The 27,333-nt window shown below is 29.8% G+C and overlaps 1 protein-coding gene across 1 annotated transcript; it reads left to right on the top strand.

Annotated features, from left to right (window-relative positions):
* Window positions 1-11,842: 11,842 nt before the first annotated feature.
* Window positions 11,843-13,297, top strand: LOC113385518. The gene has a single exon (XM_026623372.1). It carries the CDS (start codon window positions 11,843-11,845, stop codon window positions 13,295-13,297), a length of 1,455 nt encoding a protein of 484 aa, XP_026479157.1.
* The last annotated feature ends 14,036 nt before the right edge of the window (window positions 13,298-27,333 follow it).

Below are 27,333 nucleotides of genomic sequence, written 5' to 3'. Positions count from 1 at the left end.
AACTCATTTGCTACTGTACAAGATGGCATTTAAGTAAAAATAAATACATTATATAACAATTTTGAATAATGTTTGTTAGTGATATGGTGACACTTGTGATGCACATATTTATTTGTGTCAACCACTATACACATTTATATATTGATAAATTATTAATTATATATTTATAATAGCATTAAAAATATGTATAATATTTAATAACAATAATATAGTCTAGTCGTTTACACAATGAATTATGTTAAACAACGCCTAAAGAAATATTGTTTTCACAATTTCACTCATTGTGTAATAATTGTGTTTGAAGAACTTCATGTAATTAAAATCAACATGCATTCATTAACTGCTTGTATGTTTTTTTACTTTTTCGCTGGCGATATAAACTCATTCTTTGAGCAGCTGTAATATCTGTCTTGCCTAAAAAATATTTTCCATTTTAATAACTTCAAAAATTTATAGAAACTACGAATAATATAAAACTTATTTCAATACATTAACGTTTGGTACACGGCACAAATGTCTTATTTGTTTTATTATTTTCATTATAATTATTTGCGAGGAACAGGATAAAATATTCTTCTGATTCAGGCATTTTTTTATTAAATCAAGATTTGTACTACCATGTAACCTCAAAATGTTTTTTTATTTATGCCGATTTCCTTGTGGATAGCGGTACGCATACAACGACAGATGTCTATTCACGCGATACGACGACTAATCACAATCGACCGGTATTGAAATGATTTCATCGAAAGCGAATAACGTACGGTTCGGGCGTAACGCTATTTCCGTTTCATTTTCACAGATTTACACTCTAGTCGCGCCTAAAGAAGTTTTACTTTAAAAAGTGGAAAAAGTTTTTAATTTCTAAACCTTTTGAGAATATTTTGGTCTATATTCATGTCATCCATATTCTTATACGTATGTGCATGCTTGCGCTCATACGTGCATACTACATAACTGCATGCATACATATTTCCATTAAAATCTATTCGAATTATAATAATATATTTGCCTTGGCTGCAATTTCAAGTATTTTTTGAAGTAAAACTTCTTTAGGCGCGACATGGGTGTAAATCCGCACAAATGCAACGGAAATGAGTTACGGCTAGGTCGAGCGCCAATGATTGGTCATTCGCTCTCGGTGATGTCTCCATACGGGTTCATTTATTTAGTTGCATATTTTTATAAATAGATATTTAGATTTATTACTCTAAACAAGAGATCAAGCACAACAATTCAACAATAGTTTGTGTATCATTTATATACAGATATACTTTATAATGGATATCTATGCAGTTTAAGTGTTAATGAAATTATTCAAGATTGTTATATTACAGCTGTCCACTGTGTGAACGAATATTATAAAATTTATTAATCAGCAATTACTTCATTTCTCTAATGAAGGTTCATTTCTAAATGCTAATTACAATGACAAACCGATCATGTCATATTTGAAGTATGACTTTAATTGCATTATTGTTTTTAAATATTATAAATATTTTTAATACTATGGGATCGTTCAAGTATTACGTAAGCAGATTTATTACAATTATTTACCCCCCCCCTCCCCTTTGAGAGCAAAATAAGCAAAAGTTCTTACCCAAAATGAGCAAAATAAGCAAATCAATAACCTCCTGCCCCCCTATAGTGCTTACGTAATATTTGAACGGCCCCTATTATAAATTTATAATAAATTACATTTTATTGTATAAATATGTATAATGGTTGACATTGAAAATGGTTGAACACTACTCAAAATTATTATATGATGTATTTATTTTTAACTTAAATGCCATCTCGTACAATAGCAAAAAAGTTTTACTTCAATCGCTTGTGAACCTTACGCGCACTTTTTTTTCTGTAGGAAGGTAATATAGGGCAGTTGGATTCTATCAATTTGGTCGCACTAGCCCAAGAGAGGTATTTTCCCATTTTCCTCGAGTGTGTGCACTGCATTTGTGTTTGCGTTTGCGAGCGATCGGCCGGGTGAGTCACGCGCCCGTGACCCCGCCGCTCGAACGGTGAACGGCGAACGGCGAACGGTCTAGCGCTGGTCTACTGCTGCTCTATGTGTCTATGGTACTGGCGCGGGAGACCTTGACAATGACTTCTATTCTAGTAAAGCGAATGGATTCGTCACTTATTTACTAATAATAAACAAATCATAGTGGTTTTTTGGTAAATAGTATTTAGAGAGAGAGTTGATGGGATGTTGAGGTAGGATGGGGGTAAGCTAAATTATAGGCTCTAATTACGTCTTAATTCTGTCCTCGTCGTATCACTCCCTCTGCAATTATTACATTTTTAAGAAGTTATATGATCTGCAGTTAATCATTAAATGGTAAATGATAAAATCGATGATAAAATTTGAATGTATTTATTGAATTGTTCAGATATTATCAGATAGGTAATAAGTTCCTAGTCTGACGTTCTACAATACACTTTTATAAAATTAAATGAGATATTTGAATTTGATTTGATTAGGTTATAAAAGCCTAGTATAACGACTATATATATATATATATATATATATATATATATACTTTTTAAAAATTTTGAGTAATGTTAGGTTAGAAAGTTCTGCTTGTATTGAACCATGCAATTTGAATATCTTGCGTTTTAATTTGTCTTTTGGTTACAAAAATAAAATTGATAACTTCTTCAAATTTAATCTAATAGTGCCATAATCATCTTAGTTTTTCAACACATATGGATTACATTTATTTTACACTTAAATATATTCCTTACAAAATATCTATTTTCATATAAAAAAATAACAACAATGCTTTTGATTAAGTGTTGTTAATTTGGCAACTTTGGGGACGTATTCATTTTGGATACGAAGTAACTAACACCATGAAGATAAATCGCTCTTACCATTTCGGACTGCAAAGGAATTAATTTAAATTATTCAAAATTATATTCATTGTGATAATTCAAAGAAATTTCTACATTTACACCTAAATATAAACTTATTTCTGCGAATCAGAAAAAGGTATATTATTCATTTAGTCACCTAATTATTGGATATTAGTGGATACTACGCGATATTAACATAACTGGTTTAAGTTGAGTTTTTGATGACTAATGGTCAATCGACTTTACTTTAAATTTAACCTTCTGTTTGGCTATCATAATGTATTAATTTTTATCGTTGGTTACGTAATGCAACTCTTGCTTTTTCATATATATTTGTACTAATGCGGGCGAATAGAAAGTGTGACAACATAAAAATTATAAAAAATTGAAGCGGACAGCTCACGAATATGAACTATTACATCTATATAGACAAAATACAGGATTTTTCTATAATCCGTATTAACCACTTAAGTATCTCGAACGAAGCCCTCTCTCGCGCCGAATGTGCATAGAAATATTCGGTTTTCACTTCGAATGAGATTGTTCCGCGTATTAATTGTTATGATTTTCGCTATCGCGAGTATATCTTGCCACTTTATATACATATTATTTTCAAATTTTTATCTAAAGCGATAATTTTTAGCCTTTTTGTATTTCATATATATCTATGAATGTGAGCATAACAATGCTTTTCAGTCTATAGAAATATCAATTATTGAATAGGTTATTATTTCTTGGAGCTTGCAAGTTTGTACTTTTAAATGAATAAATATTATATAACAATGTAGCAATCACAAGTACGATTTGCTGATTTTAGCGATGTACTTTTGCTTTGCCGTGAATAGTTAATTTTTTTTTATTTTAATTTTTTTAAATGTTTTTTTTAATTTTCATGTTATTGTAACTTTATATTACAATTTCTACAATATTAATATGACAATTAAAAACAAGAAAAGCTGCTTATTTTTTGACCACTCTTCAAAAAACCCAGCATTAAATGGTGAATACGAAGTTAGCACTAAACATTATACATTTTTTCATAAAGAGTAAATAGATTTGTAACAAAGATACACATTTGCAATCATCAGTTTTCTTTCGTATTGAAAAGATAAATTCATAATAAACAAATAATTGAAAGGATAAAAATTTACTTAGGTTATTGTAAATAAAAATTATAATATGCAAGTGCGTTCGGTCTCTACTTAGATAATATAGTAATTCATAAAACATTTAACAAGAATTATTAACACATAGATTCTGCACAATATTCTGTTTCGGTTAAATTCTAACAAATAATTACTTAATTGCGATTAAATAAGAGTCGCATGCTGTTCTGATATAAAGGATTTAAAATGACGTAAAGGTTTAAATTATATGTTCATTATATGTGAAAGGTAATCTAGCATGTGTTAAAATAATAAAGAAGTACTTAATTGATATCTTACATGAAACGGTGTAGACTGCAAGGTGCAGAGTGATATTTATACGATGTTTTTCTGCGTGCATTAGCGCATTTTATATGAGGAGATCATATATCTTATAAATAGGACGCGCTCTATTTTTCCAATGGGATTCATTAGCCACTAAGCCAGGGTTTACAAAAAAAAATGCTATTCAGACTTAACTAAATTGGTTCAATGTACATTAAATAATAAATCAACATTAAGAAATAAAAGCAGTTATTATTAGTTTATATGCTCATATTGATTCTTGAGTAGCAGCCGACCTCTTCAGTAAGAAGATAACTTGTTAGATATCAAAATTGTCGTATTATTGACAAATGTTTTAGAGAGGAAGGTAAGTTGAAGAATTGCATTCATAAACTTATACATTAAGTGTGTGAAGAGACTCTATAAGTTTGAATACTACTTTTATTCGAGAGAATTCCACACTGAAAATAAGTTAAAATGATCATGATTATTCATTATGAATAACAAGTTGATTATATAACAAATATTATAAATATTATTATTGAATTGAAAGAATAATGTTTTCATTATAAATCATCAATCAACAAATATAATAACTACGTATGCCATATTGACAAAAATATTGCATGATTTAAAATATCGTTGATATCCAGTTCCTTAAAGCTCGTCGTGGAGATTCGATGAAGAATGTGGGAAGATTTCTACCTCGGCCAGCTCGATATCAAGCAATATGATCCAAATTTTTCTGAAAACCATAGATCTCAAATATGATTTCAAGTGAGAATAGCTTTTTTGAGGCATTACTGCAATACACTCACATAAATATCAGATTTATAGGCATATCTAATATAATCATTATGCAGATGAGAATGACTGCCTTATTGCTCTCGGATGAAATAGAAATGTTATGTTACAAGTCTTTAATCGTATGAGTTGGTAGTCACGAATTGTCAAGCAGCCATATAATCATTATGCGATCAGGCGTTTACAAATAAAACCTGAACTCGAAAAGGCAGAAATGTCAAATAACAATTTTATCATAAATGCAAAATTTTGTTAATACTTTGATAACAAATACGTGAGGTCTAAACAAAGTTAATATTCTGACATCCGTACCTATAGGAGATTACGTTTTATGTGCCAAATAGCAAAGACTTATCTTTCTGATAGTTTGTTACTGGTACTACCAATTCATATGATTAGTGACCCGTAACATGACATTTGAGGCTCCTGGTGAAGACGTTAAATAAACTGGTCATACTACAAGTAGATATGTTTCATAGTCTTGATTACTGTTGAAAGAAAAAATCTAGGTTTTTGCACACCAATACTTTTGAACTATAATATTATAATTTATAAACTTAAAATTTTTAATTTTTCGTAGGGTAAGTTATAGTAATCGCAAAAAAATCGAAAATGAAAATTTTTATATAACTTCACGTTTCAAGGTTTTTAAACATTTTGGCGTACCTTATAAAAAATGGATGTGTGTGTATGTATGTGCGGATATAATTTTTCGTCGACGATTTCGAGAACACGGATAAAACGATTTGAATAATTTAAAAAAAACATTTGATTCCTATTGATGAGGAGACTGATTAGTTTTTGAAACGTGCCAAACATGATTATTCACTTTTTGAGAGAACGGAGCTTCCGATTTGAATGACCTAACAAAACATTTCATTTGTATTGACGAAATGAACAACTGGCGAAATTTTTGGGGAGGTAGTTTTAGCGGTTTCGGAGATCCAATAAAAAAAGTAAAAAAGGTCATTTGGCGGATAAAAATGATCATCACATATATGCACTTCAAATTATCAAACATTTTATAGATATTTCAATAATAAGAATACATTTTGTTTACATTTCTATGGGTTCCGTACCAATGCTTTCTCCAAGACTGCGACGAGACGCTCACGCGCTTCAAAATTTTGTTTCTGCGCAGCTAACGTATTACGATTGCTTTGAAAACCAGTTCATTTTTTTTCAAAATAGTTCAAAGTATGAAAAAATTCAAATATTTAAAAAAAATATTTCAAAAATTTTAAAATTATCAGAAATCTATTTTTTTCGAAGTTTTAAAAAAAAAGAATCTTTTTTAAAAAAAATAATTTTTGATTACGGTAGGTTAAAGCAATTGGCCAAAAGGCACGATGTCATTAAGTTAGAGCAATTTGCCTTGAGGCGCCACTAGTATTAGTTTTCTGTTATAACATCGATAAGGAAATATTATATTTGTTTCATTTATCGATAAAAAATCATGCTATTAAACTTCAGAAGAATTTTTTGTTGGTTTCTGTGTGTCGTAGTTTAGGTCAACCACATCACATCGCATACTATTAATAGACTCCAGTAAATGTATGGTAGCATGTGCGGAATCCTATGCGTGAGCGTGACGCGAATTGAATGAATATCTGAGAAACAAAATGTTTTTATTTTGATATTGTGATATTTTTAACACATGGTGTAAATATTCTAATCGTTTCATAGTAAACATCTATCTCATATATTCAATTTTGATATCTTTTTGTTTGAAAAACTTCAGTTTTTTTCCTTTCATTTATTTTAAATTCGAGGAGCCTGATGTCAAGCAGTAGTGACATCGGCTTTCACTTAAAAATATATATCAATATGTTTCCAATTGCAAATAAGCCGCATGCGGCATTGCTGCATCAACAAACTCCGCCTATTACTGAAATTATAATAATACAATTTATCAAAAAGAGATAAGACAACTGTTTGAGTTCCCATTAGTAGAACCGACGTAGTATTACGTCAAATTAGATCAACAGCTTATAAGACTCTTAAGTTCTAATTGCTGTTCAAAACAATAAAATAATAATAATTTATACGAACAGCGATCAGAACTTAATGGTTCGTAAAGCTATTTTTCTGACTATTCAAAATTGTATAAATAGCAACCCAAACGATACGACGAACTCTATGCCACAAATTGTATTTTGGCATACCTTATAAAAAATGGATGTATGTGTGTGTGTGTTGTGCGTATGTGTGTGTGCGTGTGCGGATTAAAATTTTCGTCGACGATTTCGGGAACACCGATCAACCGATTTGAATAATTCAATAAACATTCGATTCGTATTGATAAGGAGAGGTGCTGGTTAGTATTTGGCGAAGACAGGTCCAGCCGCTCTGAAGATACGGGGCAAAAAGTGCCAAAAACGTGGTAACTCAGTTTTTAAGAGAACGGAGCGTCCGATTTTAATAATTCAAAAAACATTTTACTTGTATTGACGAAATGAACAACTCGGAAAATTTTGGGGTAGGTAGGTCTAGCGGGTATGGACTCTCAATAAAAATAATTTGAAAAATTAGCATTTGCCGGTCAAAAATGTTTATTGTACATATGTAAATCAAATTATCAGATATTTTATAAAGATTTTAACAATGTGTACCCATTTTGCGTAAACTTCTTTGGGTTCCGTATATGGTTCAAACAAATATCCTCGATATTTTTGACAGTATAAAATAACTGATTTGAATAATTCAAAAAACATTTGATTCGTACTGATAAGGAGACGTGCTGATTAGGTTTTGCCGAAGATAGATAAGATAAAGGCAGGTCTAGCCGTTCCGAAGATACGGGGCAAAAAGTGCCAAAAACGGTAACTCAGTTTTTAGGAGAACGGAGCGTCCGATTTTAATAATTCAAAAAACATTTTGCTTGAGTTGAGAAAATTTAGTGATTTTGAAAATTAAAAAAAATCAAAATTAAAAAAAAAATCAAAGTTCAAAAAATTCAAATTTTCGAAATTTTTCATCCTTTTGAAAAAAAAAAACTAAATTTCAAGAAATTAAAAAAAAGATTTCTTACAAAAATTTGAGAATTCTTCGAAAATTAAAAAAAAATCGAATATTTTCAAAAATTTCCAAATTCTCAAAATATTTAAAAAACGTTTTTTTTAGATTCCAAGAAATTTTATACTTCAAAATAAATCTAAATTATCAAAAAGGTACGGAAAAAGGTACGTGAAGATCCAGCAATTTGCCTTAAGGCACGATGCCATGCGCCCCACTAGTTTTTATCTGTTTTTATTTTATTTTTTTAATTTTACAAACCAATATACATAGAGTCGTGATACTTAAAGGCACTTTATCTAGCGTGTACAAATTTTGTTACTCAACATGTTCGGACGTCTTTTCATTTTATTATATTGGCATGAAAGTTTACAAAACTTCAGAGCATTAAGCTTTATACGGAATGGTTGCTACCCCTGGTAGAGAGGGGGTAGCGGAGTGTTTTAAAGGAACGAGTCGTTCTGTTCTAAAAGTGAAGCCGACTTAACCACATGTAAATAACCTATACGCATAAATATATTTTTCTTCATTAATACTTAATAATACATCAGTTATTGTGATTAGAACTGCAACAAATACAGAATATAAAATTAAATCAGTTTTTTAATACAGTCCACAGCGACAAAGGTTAAATAATAACCTAACAACCTGAGTGATCGAAGAAGAAGAGTTTTAGTAAATTCTTGAAATACGCACAAATAAACATTTTGGTACTTCGAACGGTATCGTGAATTACAAGCAGTTAATTAAAGTACAATAGTGATAACAAATTTCTAAGTGTTGTGAAGAAAAAACATTCCAAAGCGGCTAAACTTTATAACCACGTGGCGGTCAGACCAGAGCAAACAAGGGAACGAAGGCTGAGGACAATTACAACATCTACACACGTGTATTACAAGTAAGTCTGTTTTCATTCCTTTCATAATATCCCAATAATTTCACATATTGCTCGGTTGTGTTTAATATTGTATTCAAAATGGCGGAACTTAAAGCGAAGCGTGGATTTATTAAATCCAAATTGACGCGAGTGCAAAATTTTGTAAATTCATTAGATTCCACAATACTAGATGAAAATATAATTATTGAATTAAATACCAGACTCGAAAAGATATTACCAATTATTGATGAATTTGAAACGATACAATATGAAATTGAATTAATTGAGGGTGTATCAGAAAGCGATAAGGAATCTTTCGAAAGTGATTATTATAGAACAATAGCTAAATTAAAATTTATAATTCAAAATTTCAATGACACGAAAAAATGCAAAGACGATCAGCAAACAATAGGGCCGTCTAGCATTGATTCGTATACGAATATCAAAAATATTAAATTACCAACAATTAAACTTCCCACGTTTGATGGAAGTTACGATAAATGGTTAGAATTTCATGATTCATTTAACGCTTTGGTGCATAGCGACAATACTTTAAGCAAAATTCAAAAATTTTATTATTTAAAATCATCATTAGAAAAAGATGCCAAAAATAGCATTGCAGCTATAGAAGCATCCGATTCTAATTATGATATAGCATGGCAAATTTTAAAAGACAGGTTTGAAAATAAACGGTTAATCATACATAATCATATAAAGGCAATTTTTGATAGTCCGAAATGTAGTCGCGAATCTCATTCAGAATTAAGAACGTTATTAGAAACGATTTCTAGGCATCTACGCTCATTAGAGTCATTAGGCGAACCCACAGATAAATGGGACACAATTATTATATTTATATTCACGAACAAATTCGATACGCGTACGTTACGGGATTGGGAATCTTTTACCTGTAGCAAAGAAAAGCCGACGTTGACAGATATTAAAAATTTTATTAAACAAAAATGTGATATGTTGGAAAAGTTATCCACAAACATTAGTAGTAAACCTTTTTCTAATAATATTAATAAATCTTTGGCTCAACACATAAAATACAAGAGCACAAATAATAATCATAATCCATCAATTAATTATCTGTCAACGGGGCGGCAAACTTGCTATTTATGTGAAGAAAATCACTCTTTATATTACTGCAAGCAATTTAAAGCGCTATCTATTAAAGATAGGATAAGTAGAATCAAAGAATTGAATTTATGTATAAATTGTTTCAAGCGAGGGCATAAGGTAGACGTTTGTTTGGCATTTCCGTGTAAAATATGCAAAATGAAACATAATACATTGGTTCATTTTGAAGAGACTAATACAATTCCTAGCACATCGGGTTCAAATATGACGGTTGCTAATTATTCGACAAAAAATATTAATAGTAAATTACAGCCACAAGTAATTTTAGCAACAGCTGTTATAAAAGTAGAAAACTCGAGCGGGGAGTTCATAGAATGTCGGTGTCTTTTAGATTGCGGGGCGCAAAGTAATTTTATTACGGCAGATACCTGCAAAAGGCTAGGTACAAAACTAGACAAAACAAATTACACAGTTATGGGCGTCGGGCAGATAGAGACCAATATTCGGTTCTCAACAAATGTTAATTTTAAATCTACAAATAACTCATTCAAATCCAATATAAATTGTTTAGTGCTAGAAAAAATAACAGAACCACTTCCATTAGTTTCCATAGGTAACAATTTTAAAATTCCGACAAATATTTTCTTAGCTGATCCGGAATACAATAAGACGCGGAATATAGATATACTTTTAGGGGCCGATATGTTTTGGAAACTTTTATCGGTAGGTAGAATTAAATTAGGTGATAAGGCACCGATTTTACAGAAAACTTTATTAGGTTGGATATTAGTTGGGTCGTTTTCTCTGAATTGCAAATATTCAAAAAATTCAAAACATTCAACAAATTTATTGGCATTAAATAATTATAATATTAATCAACAATTAGAGAAGGTTTCCGAAGTAAAAGATATTAAAAACAACAATTATAAAAAGTTAACAAAACACGAAACATTTTATGAAAATCGTTTTATAACAAATTTCAAACGCGATTTTACAGGTAGATTTACAGAAAAAAATCCTTTTAAAAATAAATTACATTTAAGAGATTTGAAAACTCGTCATAAACAAAGATTTATGTCACTTAAACATAAATTACAAAAGAATAGTTTATTAAAAGTAGATTACGTAAATTTTATTAATGCATATAGTAAGTTAGAACATATGTCTGAAGTTAGTAATTTTAATATTAAGTCAAATGGTCAATATTTCTTGCCACATCGCGCAGTAAGGAACAAATATAGTTTAAAAACAAAAACGAGAGACGTTTTTCAAAGTTCGGTAGAGTCTTCAAGCGGCTGGCAAATGTGTGATGTTCATTATACGGGAACGTCAATTCGAAATGACTTATTTACAAAAATGTTAAGATTTAGAATGCCTACATATGCTTTATTAGGCGATACTTCCAAAATTCATCGGCAAACAATAATTAATGAAAACGGTAGACAAATTCTAACAGATAAGTCAAAAACATGTAAATTAAATACGGTCACATATGGTACAGCACCTGGATCATTTTTAGCTATACGTTATCTTAAACAATTGGCAAAATAAAATAAAATTTTATTCTTCTGCTTACAACAGAACATAATTAACATAGATTTTATTTAAATGACCTTTATAGCTGTCTCAAAATATTACAACTTTGAATTCTTTAGATAATTTAAATTTTGATGACAAAAACATACCAGAAACAAGAGCAATTAATTTATTAGTTACCAATGTAGAATTTGATTTATTTTCTCGGTTTTCGTCATTGCGAAAATTACAATCAACAATGGCATATGTAAATAGATTTATTACGAATTGTAGACTTAAAAAGGATAAGGATAAACGGAAATTTGGACCACTTACAACACAAGAATTAGATCAAGCTTTTAAGGTATTGATAGTAATTGCACAAAAACAATCTTTCCAATTAGATTATAAAAATCTTGTCAATTCTAAATCGCTCAGTAAAGAGAGCAGAATTTTATGTTTAAATCCTTTTATGGATAATTCGAAAATTATACGAGAAAGCGGTCGATTAAAAAACACAAATTATTCATTTGATAAAATTCATCCTATAATATTATGCTCAAAACATAAATCAACTACGTTAATATTACACCAAGAGCATCACCGATTACTTCACTGTGGTGCTCAACAACTTCTCGCAAGTATTCGAGAACGATTTTGGCCAATTTCTGGACGTAACGCTTGTAAAGAAATTATTCGTAAATGCGTTATTTGTTTCAAAGCAAAACCATCGTCAAATGATTATCTAATGGGAAATTTGCCTAGTAGTAGAATTAATCAAGATTTTCCATTTAACAATGTCGGCCTTGATTATGCTGGACCGTTTATTATCAAAGATCGAATAACACGCGGTGCCAAATTTATTAAGGTTTATATTTGTATTTTTATTTGTATGTGCACCAAGGCTATTCATTTGGATCTGGTCTGCGATTTATCGACAGAATCTTTTTTACAAACATTAAAACGATTCATTGCTAGAAGAGGTCTTCCTAGTAATATATTTTCAGACAATGCAACAACATTCGTTGGAGCAAACAATCATTTAAAAGATTTATATAAATTTCTATTAGAATCTAACGAAGAGATTAGAAGTAAATTAATAAGTCAAAATATTAGCTGGCATTTTATACCAGCAAGATCTCCTCATTTCGGCGGACTGTGGGAAGCTGGAGTAAAAAGTTTAAAATACCATCTTCGTAGGGTGTTACGCGAGACAAAACTATGTTACAATTCAATGTATACATTATTAACACAAATCGAAGCAATTTTGAATTCTCGTCCGTTAACTCCCTTATCCTCTGATCCATCTGATCTCAATCCACTAACTCCAGCACATTTCCTGATCGGCAGATCATTAACATCACTTCCAGAAAACTCAATTTCCCACATCCCAGAAAACAGACTAACAAAACTCCAGCATCTTGAAAAGCTAAGGCAGCATTTTTGGACAAGATGGCACAAGGAATATCTAGGAGAATTACAATCTCGGACCAAATGGAGAAGACCAATGGAACAAGATAATCTTATAGGCAAACTGGTGCTTATAAAAGATGACAATCTACCACCATTAAAATGGCGTCTTGGACGGATCACAGACATACACCCAGGCAATGATGGTGTCGTACGGGTTGTTACACTGAAGGGCCCCAATGGAGAACTAAAAAGAGCACTAAACAAAGTGTGCATTCTACCAATCAATAATGAAATATCTTAAGTTTTATATAATATTAAGAAATATAAGTTAAATAATTTTAGATTAGATTGTCATGCAAATCACTATCACATTGTTAATCAATTTTTATACTCGTAAAATCTTTATACAATTTCTATACTTAATGTTAGTTCAAAATCGCTATGTTTATATTTTTAAAAGCTGTAGCTTTTCAAGGCGGCCGGCATGTTCGGACGTCTTTTCATTTTATTATATTGGCATGAAAGTTTACAAAACTTCAGAGCATTAAGCTTTATACGGAATGGTTGCTACCCCTGGTAGAGAGGGGGTAGCGGAGTGTTTTAAAGGAACGAGTCGTTCTGTTCTAAAAGTGAAGCCGACTTAACCACATGTAAATAACCTATACGCATAAATATATTTTTCTTCATTAATACTTAATAATACATCAGTTATTGTGATTAGAACTGCAACAAATACAGAATATAAAATTAAATCAGTTTTTTAATACAGTCCACAGCGACAAAGGTTAAATAATAACCTAACAACCTGAGTGATCGAAGAAGAAGAGTTTTAGTAAATTCTTGAAATACGCACAAATAAACACAACAGTTTGATAGATTGTATTCTAGAACGTCTGACTAAGAACTTATTATCCAGAAAATATAAGTTTATATCTCAACAAAATAAAATAAATTCAACAGTAATTATAAATCAACTGTTGCGATGATGAAATAATGTTTTAACAACTAATTTGACACAGAAGTGAAAACCTCTGACACTCTGATAGAAATCAGGCTGTGCGATCAGCAACTTCTAATTGAACCTGGATTTCCCGATTGAAATTTCATAGCTCAAATTCTTTTTAATGGCATTTATAAATATTTTTGCAATTGTCTCATATTGATGCGAAGGCTTTTTTATTTAATCTTAAATTATTTAATTTTAAATAAAAATGTAAAGCAATTTCAATTAGACAACGCATCTAAAGATTGAAGAGTACTGAAATATTTCTCACTCAGTAATGAGGATGGTATATTTCTAAAAATAGCTAATTGCCATAATTTGTTACACTTAGCATGAACTGAACTGATAAGAGAATATGCAATTGTTAGACAGTTGTATGAAATATTGAAAATAATATCGGTCATAGACTTTTTGCATGAATACATTTCAATTGTCATGCGCACGTGGCGGAGGAGCATTGCACCGAGATGAGTGCATAGTGCCATTGACTTTTATTAAGATAAATACTAGTGTTTTTTCTTTAATTACTAATATATTGTGGAAAAAAACATAGATATGCAATCGTATTTATAATTCATAACTCAATGTAATAATAACGTTTTAAAAGTGATCTTTTAACATAATATTTTAAATGTTTTCTGACAATTGTTCATTGAAATAATATTCACAATTTGTACGTCCTGTACTCAATGTTACCCATGAACTTTTTTTTTTAATTTTTATTGGCCTCCGCTTTACAGCATTTTTAGCCACCTACATTATTCATATTATTTTTCATCATGTTCTATACAATTCTTACATATATATATATTAGGGTGGTCCTTAAAATAGTCATTTTCGAATTTCCTTGCTCCCAGGGGCTCAAATGGTTCCAAATAGATAAAAAACAATTCTCTTAAAATTTTAGCTCTTAATATCAACGTTTAGATAGAGCGCAATTCAATCAAAGTTTTGTATGGAAATAGCATGGAAAATTTTTCAAAAATTTTAAAAATGTTTTTTAAATGTAATTTAGCGAACAAATGAATGAATAAAACTCATTCATTTGTCGCTAAGTTATACCTAAAACATTTTTTTTTAATTTTCAAAAATTTTTCCATGCTCTTTCCATACAAACTTTGATTGAATTGCGCTCTATCTAAACATTAATATTAAGAGCTAAAACTTTCAGAGAATTGTTTTTTATCAATTTGGAACCATTTGTGCCCCTGGGAGCAAGGAAATTCGAAAATGACCATTTTAAGGACCACCCTAATATATATATATATATATATATATTTCTTATACATTCATCATAAATATACTATCTCTTCTTATATCCTAATCTTCCATTCAATTTCATTCAATTTTCATTCTTCTTCTTGTTTCTCAATATGTTCTTCTCATCTTCTAAACTAAACTTTTTTTTTCTTCTTACTTCTCATACAATTTTTTCTTGTATTCTACAAGTTAACAATTCTTAATCTACTTTAATATGTTATATTTTTAATTCTGGTATTGCTGGAGATTCAAACCAAATTTCTCCAGCGTGTGAGTCGAGAACGCTACTGAGTGAGCTATTCCCGCCACTACCCATGAGCTTATACTCATGAACTCTTACTTAAACTTCCTATTTTATAATTGCTACAATATATATGTTCAAAGTATGGAGATTTTACGAATAAATATTATTAATATTAAATTATTGATGCTTTTATTAGTATAATATTAAAATAAAACATGTTTTGCGATATTTCCATATTATAGTCAGAAGCTATATCACATCAAAACCTTTAAATGAAGTTTATGAAATGAGGTCGCCAATCACCAGTTAGGAGTTGGCCAATTAAATATTAAGCAGTAGGATATCGGATTTTCACATAAAATTATAGATATCAAATATGATCTAGAGTGAAAATATGCTTTATGTGGCATGGCTCCATAATAATAATAAATGTCAGAAAATACTATTTAAGAATAGTAAAAAAAATATCACAACTAGGAAACTATTGGGCTAGGTAAACAATAGGACAACTAGTGGGTTTCTTACAAAATATCTATTTGCTAAAGATAACAAAACCATTAAAAATGATTTAACAATTTCAAAAATTTGTCTTATAAAACTAGTTGCAAGTAGCATTTTTCCCTAAGGCAAGTTGCATGAATTTCCCGATACGTGTAAATATTCGACTTGATCAATAATAATTAGAATTCAGGTATTTAGATAAAATTTAACTGTTCATTTGGTAAATAAATATGTCGTTTTCATTCAAAACGATTTTCAATTGATACCTTTTTAAAACATACTTATATCTAGACGTCAACTGTAATCATTATTTGCAGGAAAGTACGTATGCAGGAAGGTACATATGCTTCGGCATAGATTCTGATTAGAATCGAGCAAGCACGCTTCGAAATTCCAAACCGTAGGCCTATAATATTTTAGTATGTTATTTTATTATTCGAAATTTCGTTAAGAAAATCGAAAAACTTATAAATTTTTGTTTACTGCGTTCTGCAGTAATTGAGTAAGAATTTAACTTTATTTTGTTGAGTAATAATTTTATTTTATTTTTTTATTGTTTTTATAGTATATAATAATTTATACTGTCCTAAAAGGAACAAGTAAAATTGTATATTAAATAAAAATAAAATACTTTGAAAATACTAAATCTTCTGTCCATTGTCAGGTATTTTGAGATTGGCATATATTAATGTAACATGATTTTTTTTCAATTTCGCTGTAGTAGTATTCTGGCAAGTGAGGCAGGGTGATTATCATGTCGGCTTTCATAATTGTGTAGAATGTGTTAAAATTCATAAGAACTGTTGAAAAAGTCCTTTCTTATTATCAAATAATTTTCTTTAAGCCATAGTATTTATGTTGTCCAGAATATCTTTCGTCTCTATCCTTTACCCGCCTCTCCCAAAACTTTTAAAACAAACAAGAATTCATAAGTTAAACATATTAATTTATTAAACAATCATGTACCTGTCTACCTGTCCGCAGATGAGTTTGAAAAACAAACAAACGCTTTGCGTTTTCCTCTGCATTCGTATTTTTATGCGGAAGTGACAAAGGCAATTACATTTCATTCAACTTATTTTTTAGCCCGAAATCGTGCGACTGATGTAAAATAAAATTAATAAACACAAGACTAAAGGAATAAAAATGAGGCATAATAATAATCAGAGCATGTCATGGGCGTGCTAGCCATTTACCATTTTAGGGACCTGATCGGTAGATGCATTCGCGAATGTTGTGTGTTGGCTTAGAGTCAATTTTTGGGGTTCCGCACTGCAAGTCAGGAGGGTTCAAAGACCTCTTGCTATCTATACAAGCGAGTTCGTGGTTTATTTTTGGTAGATTCACTACGGGCAAGGGCTGTGTCAGAATGGAAAAAATTGCACGAATTGATCACTACTAGAAACAGTTCGGTTTAGTGTTTTTTTATTTCTTTACTACAATTATTTGTTAAAAAAACAACAACATCATTGATAAATAATTTTGATACAAAATAGCGTTGAATATGACAAATATGTAATATAATAAATTATATATCAGAAATATATAAATAATAAATAAATTATAAAAAGCCTAATTTTTGTTGAATTTTTAATAGTGTTGTTTATTAAAATGTTTCACCTTGAAGAAGTAATATATAACGTTTTAATTTTTTTTTTGTTATGCATAGAGAGATTTTATTGACGTTTTGATATGCAATTAATTTCAAACATAGACAAATATAGTTTCTATAAATAATGTTCATGTTCAAGTTAAAGTTCAAAACTACTTACTAAAACAATGTAACCTAATGTAATCTAATAGACAGTTTTTTGTAATATCTAGTAAGATAGTTTAAATGATCTAGTAAATTTTTTAAACAGCAATCAAAACTAAAACTAATATAAACTTTTGTGAGCCTAAACTACACATTAGAACTCGAATAAAAGAATAAAAACATTAAAGCAAAATTTTTAATTAAATTTTCATTTTCAAGCTGTGATTCAATGAGAAATTGCGAATAAAATTTTTTTTATTCAAATCATGATATTTATGTTGTCAAGAATATCTAATGGTTGTATTTAGATGTACTTCATTTTATAGGATAATCTAATGGTTCTTTTTTCTCCAATATTGGAAACATATTTTAATTTATATTCACAAGTTAAAATGGATATCACTGCTGCTTGATAACAGGTGGTCTAAAACACGGATATAAACCCGATATAATTGAATATTTAGAAATAACTTATCCCAATATAATTACAAATGCATTTTTTCATAGCGCATATATTTCAAATATATTTCATGGTAGAATATGGTAGAGCGGGTCTTAAAGGTCCGCGGGTAAAAATGTCTACCATCGATATCTCAAAAATAAGTAAAGTGAAGAGTTTCTTTTAACAATATTTGAAAGTAGAGGAGTAAAGATGTATAAACAGCCATCACCTTGATTCTTACGACTTTGCTATCGGAATATAAACGCTACTCTTTAAAATTCCATAACAAAAGTGTTTTCTTCCGTTGTTAGTTTTTTTATTATAAGCACTGTTGTCTGGTTCACAACACTTTGATATAATTTTTGAGTATATATTATTCAATTGTTTTAAAAGACGAATTGTTAATTTCAATCTAGATTCAACAGTTTTTTTAAATAATCTATGTAAAGTTAACACGCATGTGGTGTAAAAAGGACCAACTGTAAAAATAGTACCCATAACAAAAAAATCTCGTACAATCTCTTTAAAATCTTCCTGGCCGTCTCAATTTACACATTTGAGGTGACACATTTGAGGTGACACATTTTGTAAAAAACAGCAAAAAAATTGCTGGGAGTTTTACCTAACACAGACAAATAGTTGTTTGTTTGATATACGTTATTTGCTGTGATATAATTGGTTTGGTTTCCACAATATAATTGCTCAAAGTCAAATTGGACCTTCGTGCCCCGCGATGTTCTATTACAATTTAGTGTGACAATATGTTTTATTAATTTGTTAAAATATTTTATATATCGAATACCTGTACTATAAAATAATAATTTAATTTGACGAGACAATTCATGGATTCATAGCATTCTTAACATTATCATTATAGTAATTGGTAGTACCATTTTGGTACAAAATTACAAATATTTTCTTTACTATTGTTGCTACTATTATTTCTGCACTATTAATACATAAAACTATTATTGATCAAATTATAATTATTTTTTTATTTATTTTCTTATTTCAGGTTGGTTCTAGAAAGGTCATAATTAGGATTGGGCCCACATCAGCCGATTTCTGCGGTATGTTTTGTACTTGATTTATAGTTTGTAATATAATTATTATTTTTCAAAAGAATTAGGGACTTATTCTCCGGTAATAGAAAAATGTTATAGCAACGCTATATTACGGTCCTATCTTTTTATGAATTGTAGTAAAAACTGTCAAAAAGCTATGGAAATATTTACTTTGCGATCAGGCGTTTTACACATATAACTTCACGTATGCGTTATCACATATGATAAAATATAGATATATTATTAGATATACTTCCAATAGTCAATAGTTTTCCACTCAAAGTCAAGAGCAATAATGGAAAACTGCTCACAATAAATATATTATACATTCCTGGTTCAGCTCGCGCACCTAGGACTTATTAATATTATACCTATTTATTATTACGTGACCTGTTATTGAAACTTTAGCAACTTTTAAGGAACTATATCAAATTTGTCCAAACGTAGAAGACAATCACAATAAAACTATTTTCTAATTAAATGTCAAACTTAATGGTGCATGGTATCGTGCCTTAAGGCAAATTGCTGGAACTTCCCGTATCAAAAATTAATATAAAATGAATTAAATATAAAAATGATCTTTTTGAAAAATTAGATTTATTATAATTTGATGGAATATTATATAATATTTGATTAAATATTTTGGAAATTTTGAACTTTTTTTCAAAGCAATCGCGATTCGTTAGCAGTGCAGAAACTAAATACAGACGCGCGTGGGCGCCGTATCGCAGTATAACAGAGAAACATTTGTACAGAAATCTAAGAAAAGTAAACAAAATTTGTTATTATTATTAAAATATCTATAAAATATGTGATAATTCGATGTGCATTTGTTTATTATCATTTTAGTCCGCCAAATGGCATTTTTGTTATTGGATCTCCGAAACCGCTAGACCTGCCTCCTCAAAAATCATCAGTTCTTCATTTCGTCAATACAAATGAAATGTTTTTTGAATCATACAAATCGCACGCTCCGTTCTCTTAAAAAGTCAATTACCATTTTTGGCATTCTTTACCCTGTATCTTCGAAATGGCTCGACCTGCCAAAAACTAACCAGCACGTCTTCTTATCAATACGAATCGAATGTTTTTTAATTAATAAAAACCAGTTGACTTGTGTTCACGAAATCGTCTACGAAAATTTGTATCCGCATACACAGATACACACATACATACATCCATTTTTACTAAGGTGAGCCAAAATGTTCAGAAGGTCTTAAAACGTGAAGATATATAAAAAATTTCATTTTCGATTTTTTGCGATTACTATAACTTACCCTACGCGAAGTTAATTAAACAAATCCCATTAACCAATCGATTCTCTCAGCCCTAAATCATTACCAAACCAAAGATTCTATAGTATTCGCGTGTATTGGTCCTGAGTATTTTTTAAGCACGCGGTTCGTGCAAAAAAAATTCGCTTGTATTCTCCTTGTACGTACACTATTTTGTAATGATGTGAGTTCGCAAGCCTAGGACCTGAAATCTTAGCATCTGTTTGAGGTCAATGGATCCTGCAGAATTCTTTTCAAAAGCCAAAGCAGACACATCACACACCATACGAGGCGTGTATAGCAACAGGACGACGAACAAGTTGGAAAAATTCGTTTCTTAAATAGAGAAACAAAGAATTCAAAGATAGTATAAAATACAATGTAGTGAGACGGAGTTATCGCCAAGTCTTATCGGAGGCCAGGAATTTCGCGGTAATTAATAAGTTTATGGCCAGATACGTTTATGGATGGAATAGTTTGAATATCAAACATAATGAGACAAGAGCATTCGAATTATCGATAGATCAATCGCATAACAAGTCAAAAATAAGCAGGAGAAATTCAAGTTCATCGTCCCCTTTGTGGGATCTGTTATGAGACTTCCTCAAATAACTTCATTTGTTTTCAAGATTCCTATGCATTAGTCTTTTGCAATCCTCAATTTTATAAATGATTTTCTATTTTTTATCAATTAGGCTCAAAATATAATTTAATTATTTAAAAAAATTCATATTGCCAATTAGATGCACGATTCGCATTTTCATGGTCTATGCAATCAATTAAAAATTCATATACATTAGTACAATGTTCTAATGTCAATTTAACTTTGATTTACGAATATACTCGTTACTGATAAGTGACAGAACTTTGTGTATTGACGAGTATATTGGTCATGCCTATAACATATTGACCATTTACTATTCTAATTGAATTTTAATAAAACACTAATGGTGCATGACATAGTGCTTTAAGGCAAATTGCTGGAACTTCCCGTACAGGAAACTTCAAAACTTTGAAAAAAAAAATAGATTTTTGAGAATCTTGAAATTTTTGAAACTGGACCTACCTACCCGAAACATTTTACCAGTTGTTCATTTTGTCAATACAAGTTAAATGTTCTCTTGAATAAATCAATTTTTGGCACTTTTTGCCCCAAATTTGTTCGTCCTGCTTTTACCAAAAACTAAACAGCACGTCTTCTTATCAATAAAAATCGAATGTTTTCTGAATTATTTAACACTAGATATACCAGCCATTTGAATATACCTATATCTACCAATAGCAGTCAAAATGACTGGTCTATAAAAAAAACATGTTTATTGTGACTTTAAGATGAACAAAACTATTTTTTTAAGTTAAATAAATTTATACATATTGTCAAATAATAAAATATGTTTTTTTAATAGTTTTTATAGTTCAATTCAACTTTGGTTTACACAATAGAAGTTTCCAGCAGCTCCCACTTGTTTGCGCGTGAAGTTACAGCTAACAGGGTATTTTAGGATTTAAATTTCAATGCCAGAAGAATATTTGTAAAAGAAATATTGGTTATTGCAATTATACTCTTTATAGTATATGATTCGAATAGTTCTATTGCTTCAAATTTGCTTAGAGGGGTTGATGCATCGTCTTACCCCAAATACGGGCAACCATTTACCACATATTTTGCCTCTATCAGGCCGTCAGCCAAATGTAAATTTATAAGGTTTCTTTGTTATGTATTGGCTAAATATGCATCTGACTTTTGTTGGAAAATGTTATTCAACAAAAGTGATATGAGTTCCCGGATCAAAGCAATTTTTGTTATTTTCTAAAATTTGTTCCAAAATCGGGCTTTTTTATATACATTTGTCCTGCGTGCTAACTAATCTACCTGCAACACTTCCTTTACTCTACTATAATTTTTGTCCAAATAGCTCCGTTCAAACCAATTTAAATTTTCTGATTTGGTGCGTTACTTCAAATTCATCTTTAGAACTGGAATCTATATTGTCTTCATCACAAATTTCCTCATCACTATAGTCGATAATAGCACTGCCTTATTGAGGATCGATCTAAATAGCACAACCTTATTGAGGATTGTTTATCTAAAAATTCGCCATCACTATCATATATTCCAAATTCTACGTCCAAACATTTCAGAGATCCGCTTATTGCATTTTCCAAACATGTTAGTAAAATTTTTTCAACGTTTTTGAAGGCTGACAGTCGCTATAAAAATAAGTTGAAACCATGACATTTTTTCATTTTTAACTTCCCGTAGGGCAAGTTATAGTAATCGCAAAAAAATCGAAAATGAAAATTTTTATATATCTTTACGTTTTAAAACCTTCTGAACATTTTGGCATACCTTAGAAAAAATGGATGTATGTATGTGTGTGTATGTGTGTGCGGATACTAATTTTCGTCGACGATTTCGGGAACACGAATGAAGCGATTTGAATAATTCAAAAAGCATTCGATTCATATTGATAAGGAGACGTGCTGATTCGTTTTTGGCGAATACAGGTCTAGCCGTACCGAAGATATGGGGCAACATGTTCCAAAAACGGTAACTCAGTTTTTTAGGGAACGGCGCGTCCGATTTTAATAATTAAAAAAACATTTTACTTGTATTAACAAGATGAAGAACTGATTTTCATGAAGGCAGGTTTAGCGGTTTTGGAGATCTAGTAAAAAAAATAAAAACAAATGCCATCTGGCGGTCAAAAATGATCATTAGACATATGCACATTATCAGATATTTTATAGAGATTTTAACAATAAGTATAAATTTTGTTTACATTCCTATGGGTTCCGTACCAATGTTTAACCGTTAGGCGGCGACGTGTCGCTTACGCGCTTCGATAATTCGTCTCTATGCAATAAAGCAGTACGATTGCTTTGAAAAAAAGTTCAGAATTTCCAAAATATGTCAAAATAAAGAAAAAAAAAATTTTGTCAAATTCATAGTTTCTCAAAAATCTAATTTTTTTGAAGTATTTTTTTTTTCAAAAATGTTAATCGTTTTTAAAAAAATAGTCATATTTGGTACGGGAAGTTCCAGCAATTTTCCTTAAGGCTAGATGCCGTGCGCCCCACTAATTAGTCTTCTTTTTACTCGAGAATATATTTTGAAAAATTTCTGTATCGACATGAATGTTACTTACTTGTATCACTATACAAGAAGAATAAATAATTACACTTGAGAATCACTTTGAATAAAATTTTATTTAGTGTGTTGAGCGAAGTTCGAAACAACTCTTCTGTTGGTAAAAATCTAGTAATCATTCCGCAATCTTCATTTTTACAATGTAATAAAGTATAAAGAATAAATAATATACATTGTTGTCGATAAAAGAGTAGGCGATAGACGCATACGATCTGTCTATTGTTATTTCGGTTCTTTCATCAAACATTTTCTATAGAAACGTGCACCAGTCATTGTGACTGATGCTGGTATAAATAGTAGTAGCAAGATAAATCTTTGTTACTAATATATAAAAAGTAAAATTGATATAAATTGTTATAAAATCTAATCTATACTTACAGCAAAAAAAGTCATAACATCATTGTCAAAACAAATGTTACATATAAGGGGAATTGAAAGTGGCTGACCAGTCTACTTTAAAATAGTACCGTTGAAAAAATCCATAAGGTAAGGGGCCCAGTTTCTGACCTTTTTAGAGTGACGGTGGAGGTTAAACTATAATAATTAATATAAAACTTAACTTAATGAATAAAATTATAATTTTATCTATTAGTTTAGGATTTTTAAAATAAAGTAATGTGCATAAAAAATTATTTGAACTAAATTTATATTTTAAATTGACGTTTTAAAAATTGACATTAAGAGCTCCAGTTTCTGACCCTCAGAATTCTTCGTGTGGCAGTTTCTGACCCTGACCGTAGCCCAATTTCTGACCCTCAAATTTAATCATGATTAGGTTATGAAGTGCTTACTAATTTTAAATAAACTGAAATTATTATTAAAATAAATAAATTAAATATTTATTCTAAAAATATACAGTTTGTTAAAATTTAACGTATAATTAGTTCAAGTCTTGTTATAACATATTACACAAACAAAAAAATTAAAATTAATTATTTAAATTACTTGGACTTTTTTTTTATTTTAAGAGCTTTTTGTTTCTTTTTTTCTTCAAGTTTTTCTTCTTTAATTATTTTTTCTGCCTCCTTGATGGCTTTATTTTTGGACCTTTCAGCTTTTTTCAATTCTTTTTCTTCTTCTAATTTTCATTTAATTAATTGTAATTGTATAATTGTATAATAATAAAAATATTACTAAACTAAAACAGTCATAATTTAAGCGTTGATAAAACTGACATTTTTTTATTAATAATTTTATCACTTAAAAGATGTATTTACAAGATTTAAATACAATCTTTCATTTATACCAATGAATATTAAATGTAAATTTATCACTTTACTACGAAAAATAGTAAAAAAATATAAGATAACAATAAATATTATTATTTTTACATTTAATGAACAAGTGACTAAAAACATGTGACAGATAACCTAGCTTTTAGGAGGTTAGAATTGCAGGGTCAACAACTGTGACATACACTTAAAATTGAGCCTAGTTATTGACCCTCAAATTTCAGTAATAAAACTAAATTTAATATGTTTTATAAATATTTTAAAATAAATTTTATATAATTATTGACTTATTTGTATATTTTTAGTTAGATTTTCGTACTTACATCATAATTAGTGCACGAACTCAATTGTCGTAGCTCCTTACATAAACTGTTTAGACTAAAGCTAAAAAATGGCTTCCACAGTCACTTTTGGTTTAAAAAATTTTTTTTATTTAGTTAATATTTTTTATATTTTTTTAATTGACATTAATGAGGCATAGAATAAATTACTGTCAATTAAGAAAAAATTTATTTTCACATTAAATGTATAGTTTTTTAATTAATTCCAAAAAAAGTTGAAAAGGTCAGAAACTGGGCCAGGGTCAATAACTGGGTCTTTTACCTTACTTGTTTGAGATAATGTTGGTGGACCTTTTTATCCGCAAACTTCTAAGCTTTTCTTTATTGCTACTATTAGTGAAGTTTTATTGCTACATTGACTTGACATCTATCTGTAGCAATTCTCGGCAAGCAAGATTTTAAATTTACCCCAAAATTGTGTGTAAAAATGCATTCACTTTTACTATTATAAATAACGATATTTGGCAGATGGACAAACGCGTTCGTTGGTAGTAGACCAACTCACAATGCCTTTTAACGAATTGCATATGCTATTTTTACAAACCAAAATCTATGAATTCGCCAATGCACGAGTCAGAGGCAGAGGAATAATTTCATATGAAAGAAAACTAGTTCTCCGCATGCACAACGATATCGGGTCACTTTGTAGTTGAATTAAAGAGATCAAAAATTGGGGTTGGACCATGTGTGTTTAGTTTATCATCTGTTTAGTCTGGTTATTTAAATGCATCCTCGTATTCTAACAAGTGACAGCGCGAAGCTAGATTTTTTGCATTGTGCTCAATCGCGAATTGCAACGGTCAACGTCTGGATGGTAATCAGACTAGTATTCGTCGATTCGATTTGAATAACATTATTAGAAAAAACGTTAGATAGTTGATGATGCATTTGGTAGAAAAAAACTGGATGTACGAATCGTTAACGGTTTTAGTGTTAAATAATAATGTATGGTAAATTTGTGGTATATGGTAATGCTTCTAAATATCTGAGATGAATGTTACGTATGAGCAGGGTTTATTATCTATATATAATTGTTTTTCCTTCTTATTACATAAATATACACCTATTTGTTTGTATGATTTAAGATATGTATATATGATATAGCAGGTCCCAGAACATCAAGGCGAAACGGAGTATACTATTATATGTAGTAACTATCATGCAGAGCATTACTTTATGCAGTTCGAAAATTACAAGTTTCTAAGTATAGCTTAAAGATTTGGACAAAGTGGTTGATTTTTATTAATTTGTTTATTTGAACTTTCAAATTTAATTTATATATTTGAAGAGTCGTGTATTTTCAAATGATTGATTTTTAAATATTAGATAAATACTTCCTGTATTGCATACTAGTATAAACTGTTAGTGCTCAACGTTTTTTTTATATCTTTACGTTTCAGAGGTTTCTGAACATTTTGGCATACCTTAGAAAAAATGGATGTATGTGTGTGTGTGTGTGCGTGCGTGCACACTATGCAGATGAAGCAGTACGATTGCTTAGAAAAAAATCAGAATTTTCAAAAAATGTCAAGAAAAGATTTTTTTTTTCAAGAAAAAAGTAATTTTTTGTCAAATTTATAGTTTCTCAAAAATCTAATTTTTTCGAAGTACTTTTTTTTTCAAAATGTTTATCGTTTTAAAAAAAAAATAATTTTTGGTACGGGAAGTTCTAGCTATTTGCCTTAAGGCATGATGCCATGCGCCCCACTAGTTACAATAAATATGTGGTGCGCCATCTACTCATGGTATAAAATTGCACTTCCTCTAAAAAAAAGATTTTACAATAAGGTTCAAGTGGTAACATATCAATAAATATCAACCAGAATATCAATTGATATGTGATGATTGATAATATCTTATATTTCGTCAAGCTTACTAAATTTATATACTTTTTATAATAGATGAAGATACGATGAAGAATCTTAACATGAAATCTTAAAAAATTTTCAGTCCCAATTTACAATCCCACAATTTAATATCTTGTGCTTCATATTTGATCAATTTAAATCTGCCTCTGTATTAATTTTTATGTTACAATCGTTGATCTAGTTAGTTTTACAAATATGCAT

This window comes from Ctenocephalides felis, unplaced genomic scaffold (genome assembly GCF_003426905.1).
Source record: "Ctenocephalides felis isolate EL2017-DRISC unplaced genomic scaffold, ASM342690v1 CF-g0.4_SCAFFOLD_03571, whole genome shotgun sequence".
Taxonomy (NCBI): Eukaryota; Metazoa; Arthropoda; class Insecta; order Siphonaptera; family Pulicidae; genus Ctenocephalides; species Ctenocephalides felis.
This window is presented reverse-complemented; position numbering and strand designations above follow the sequence as displayed.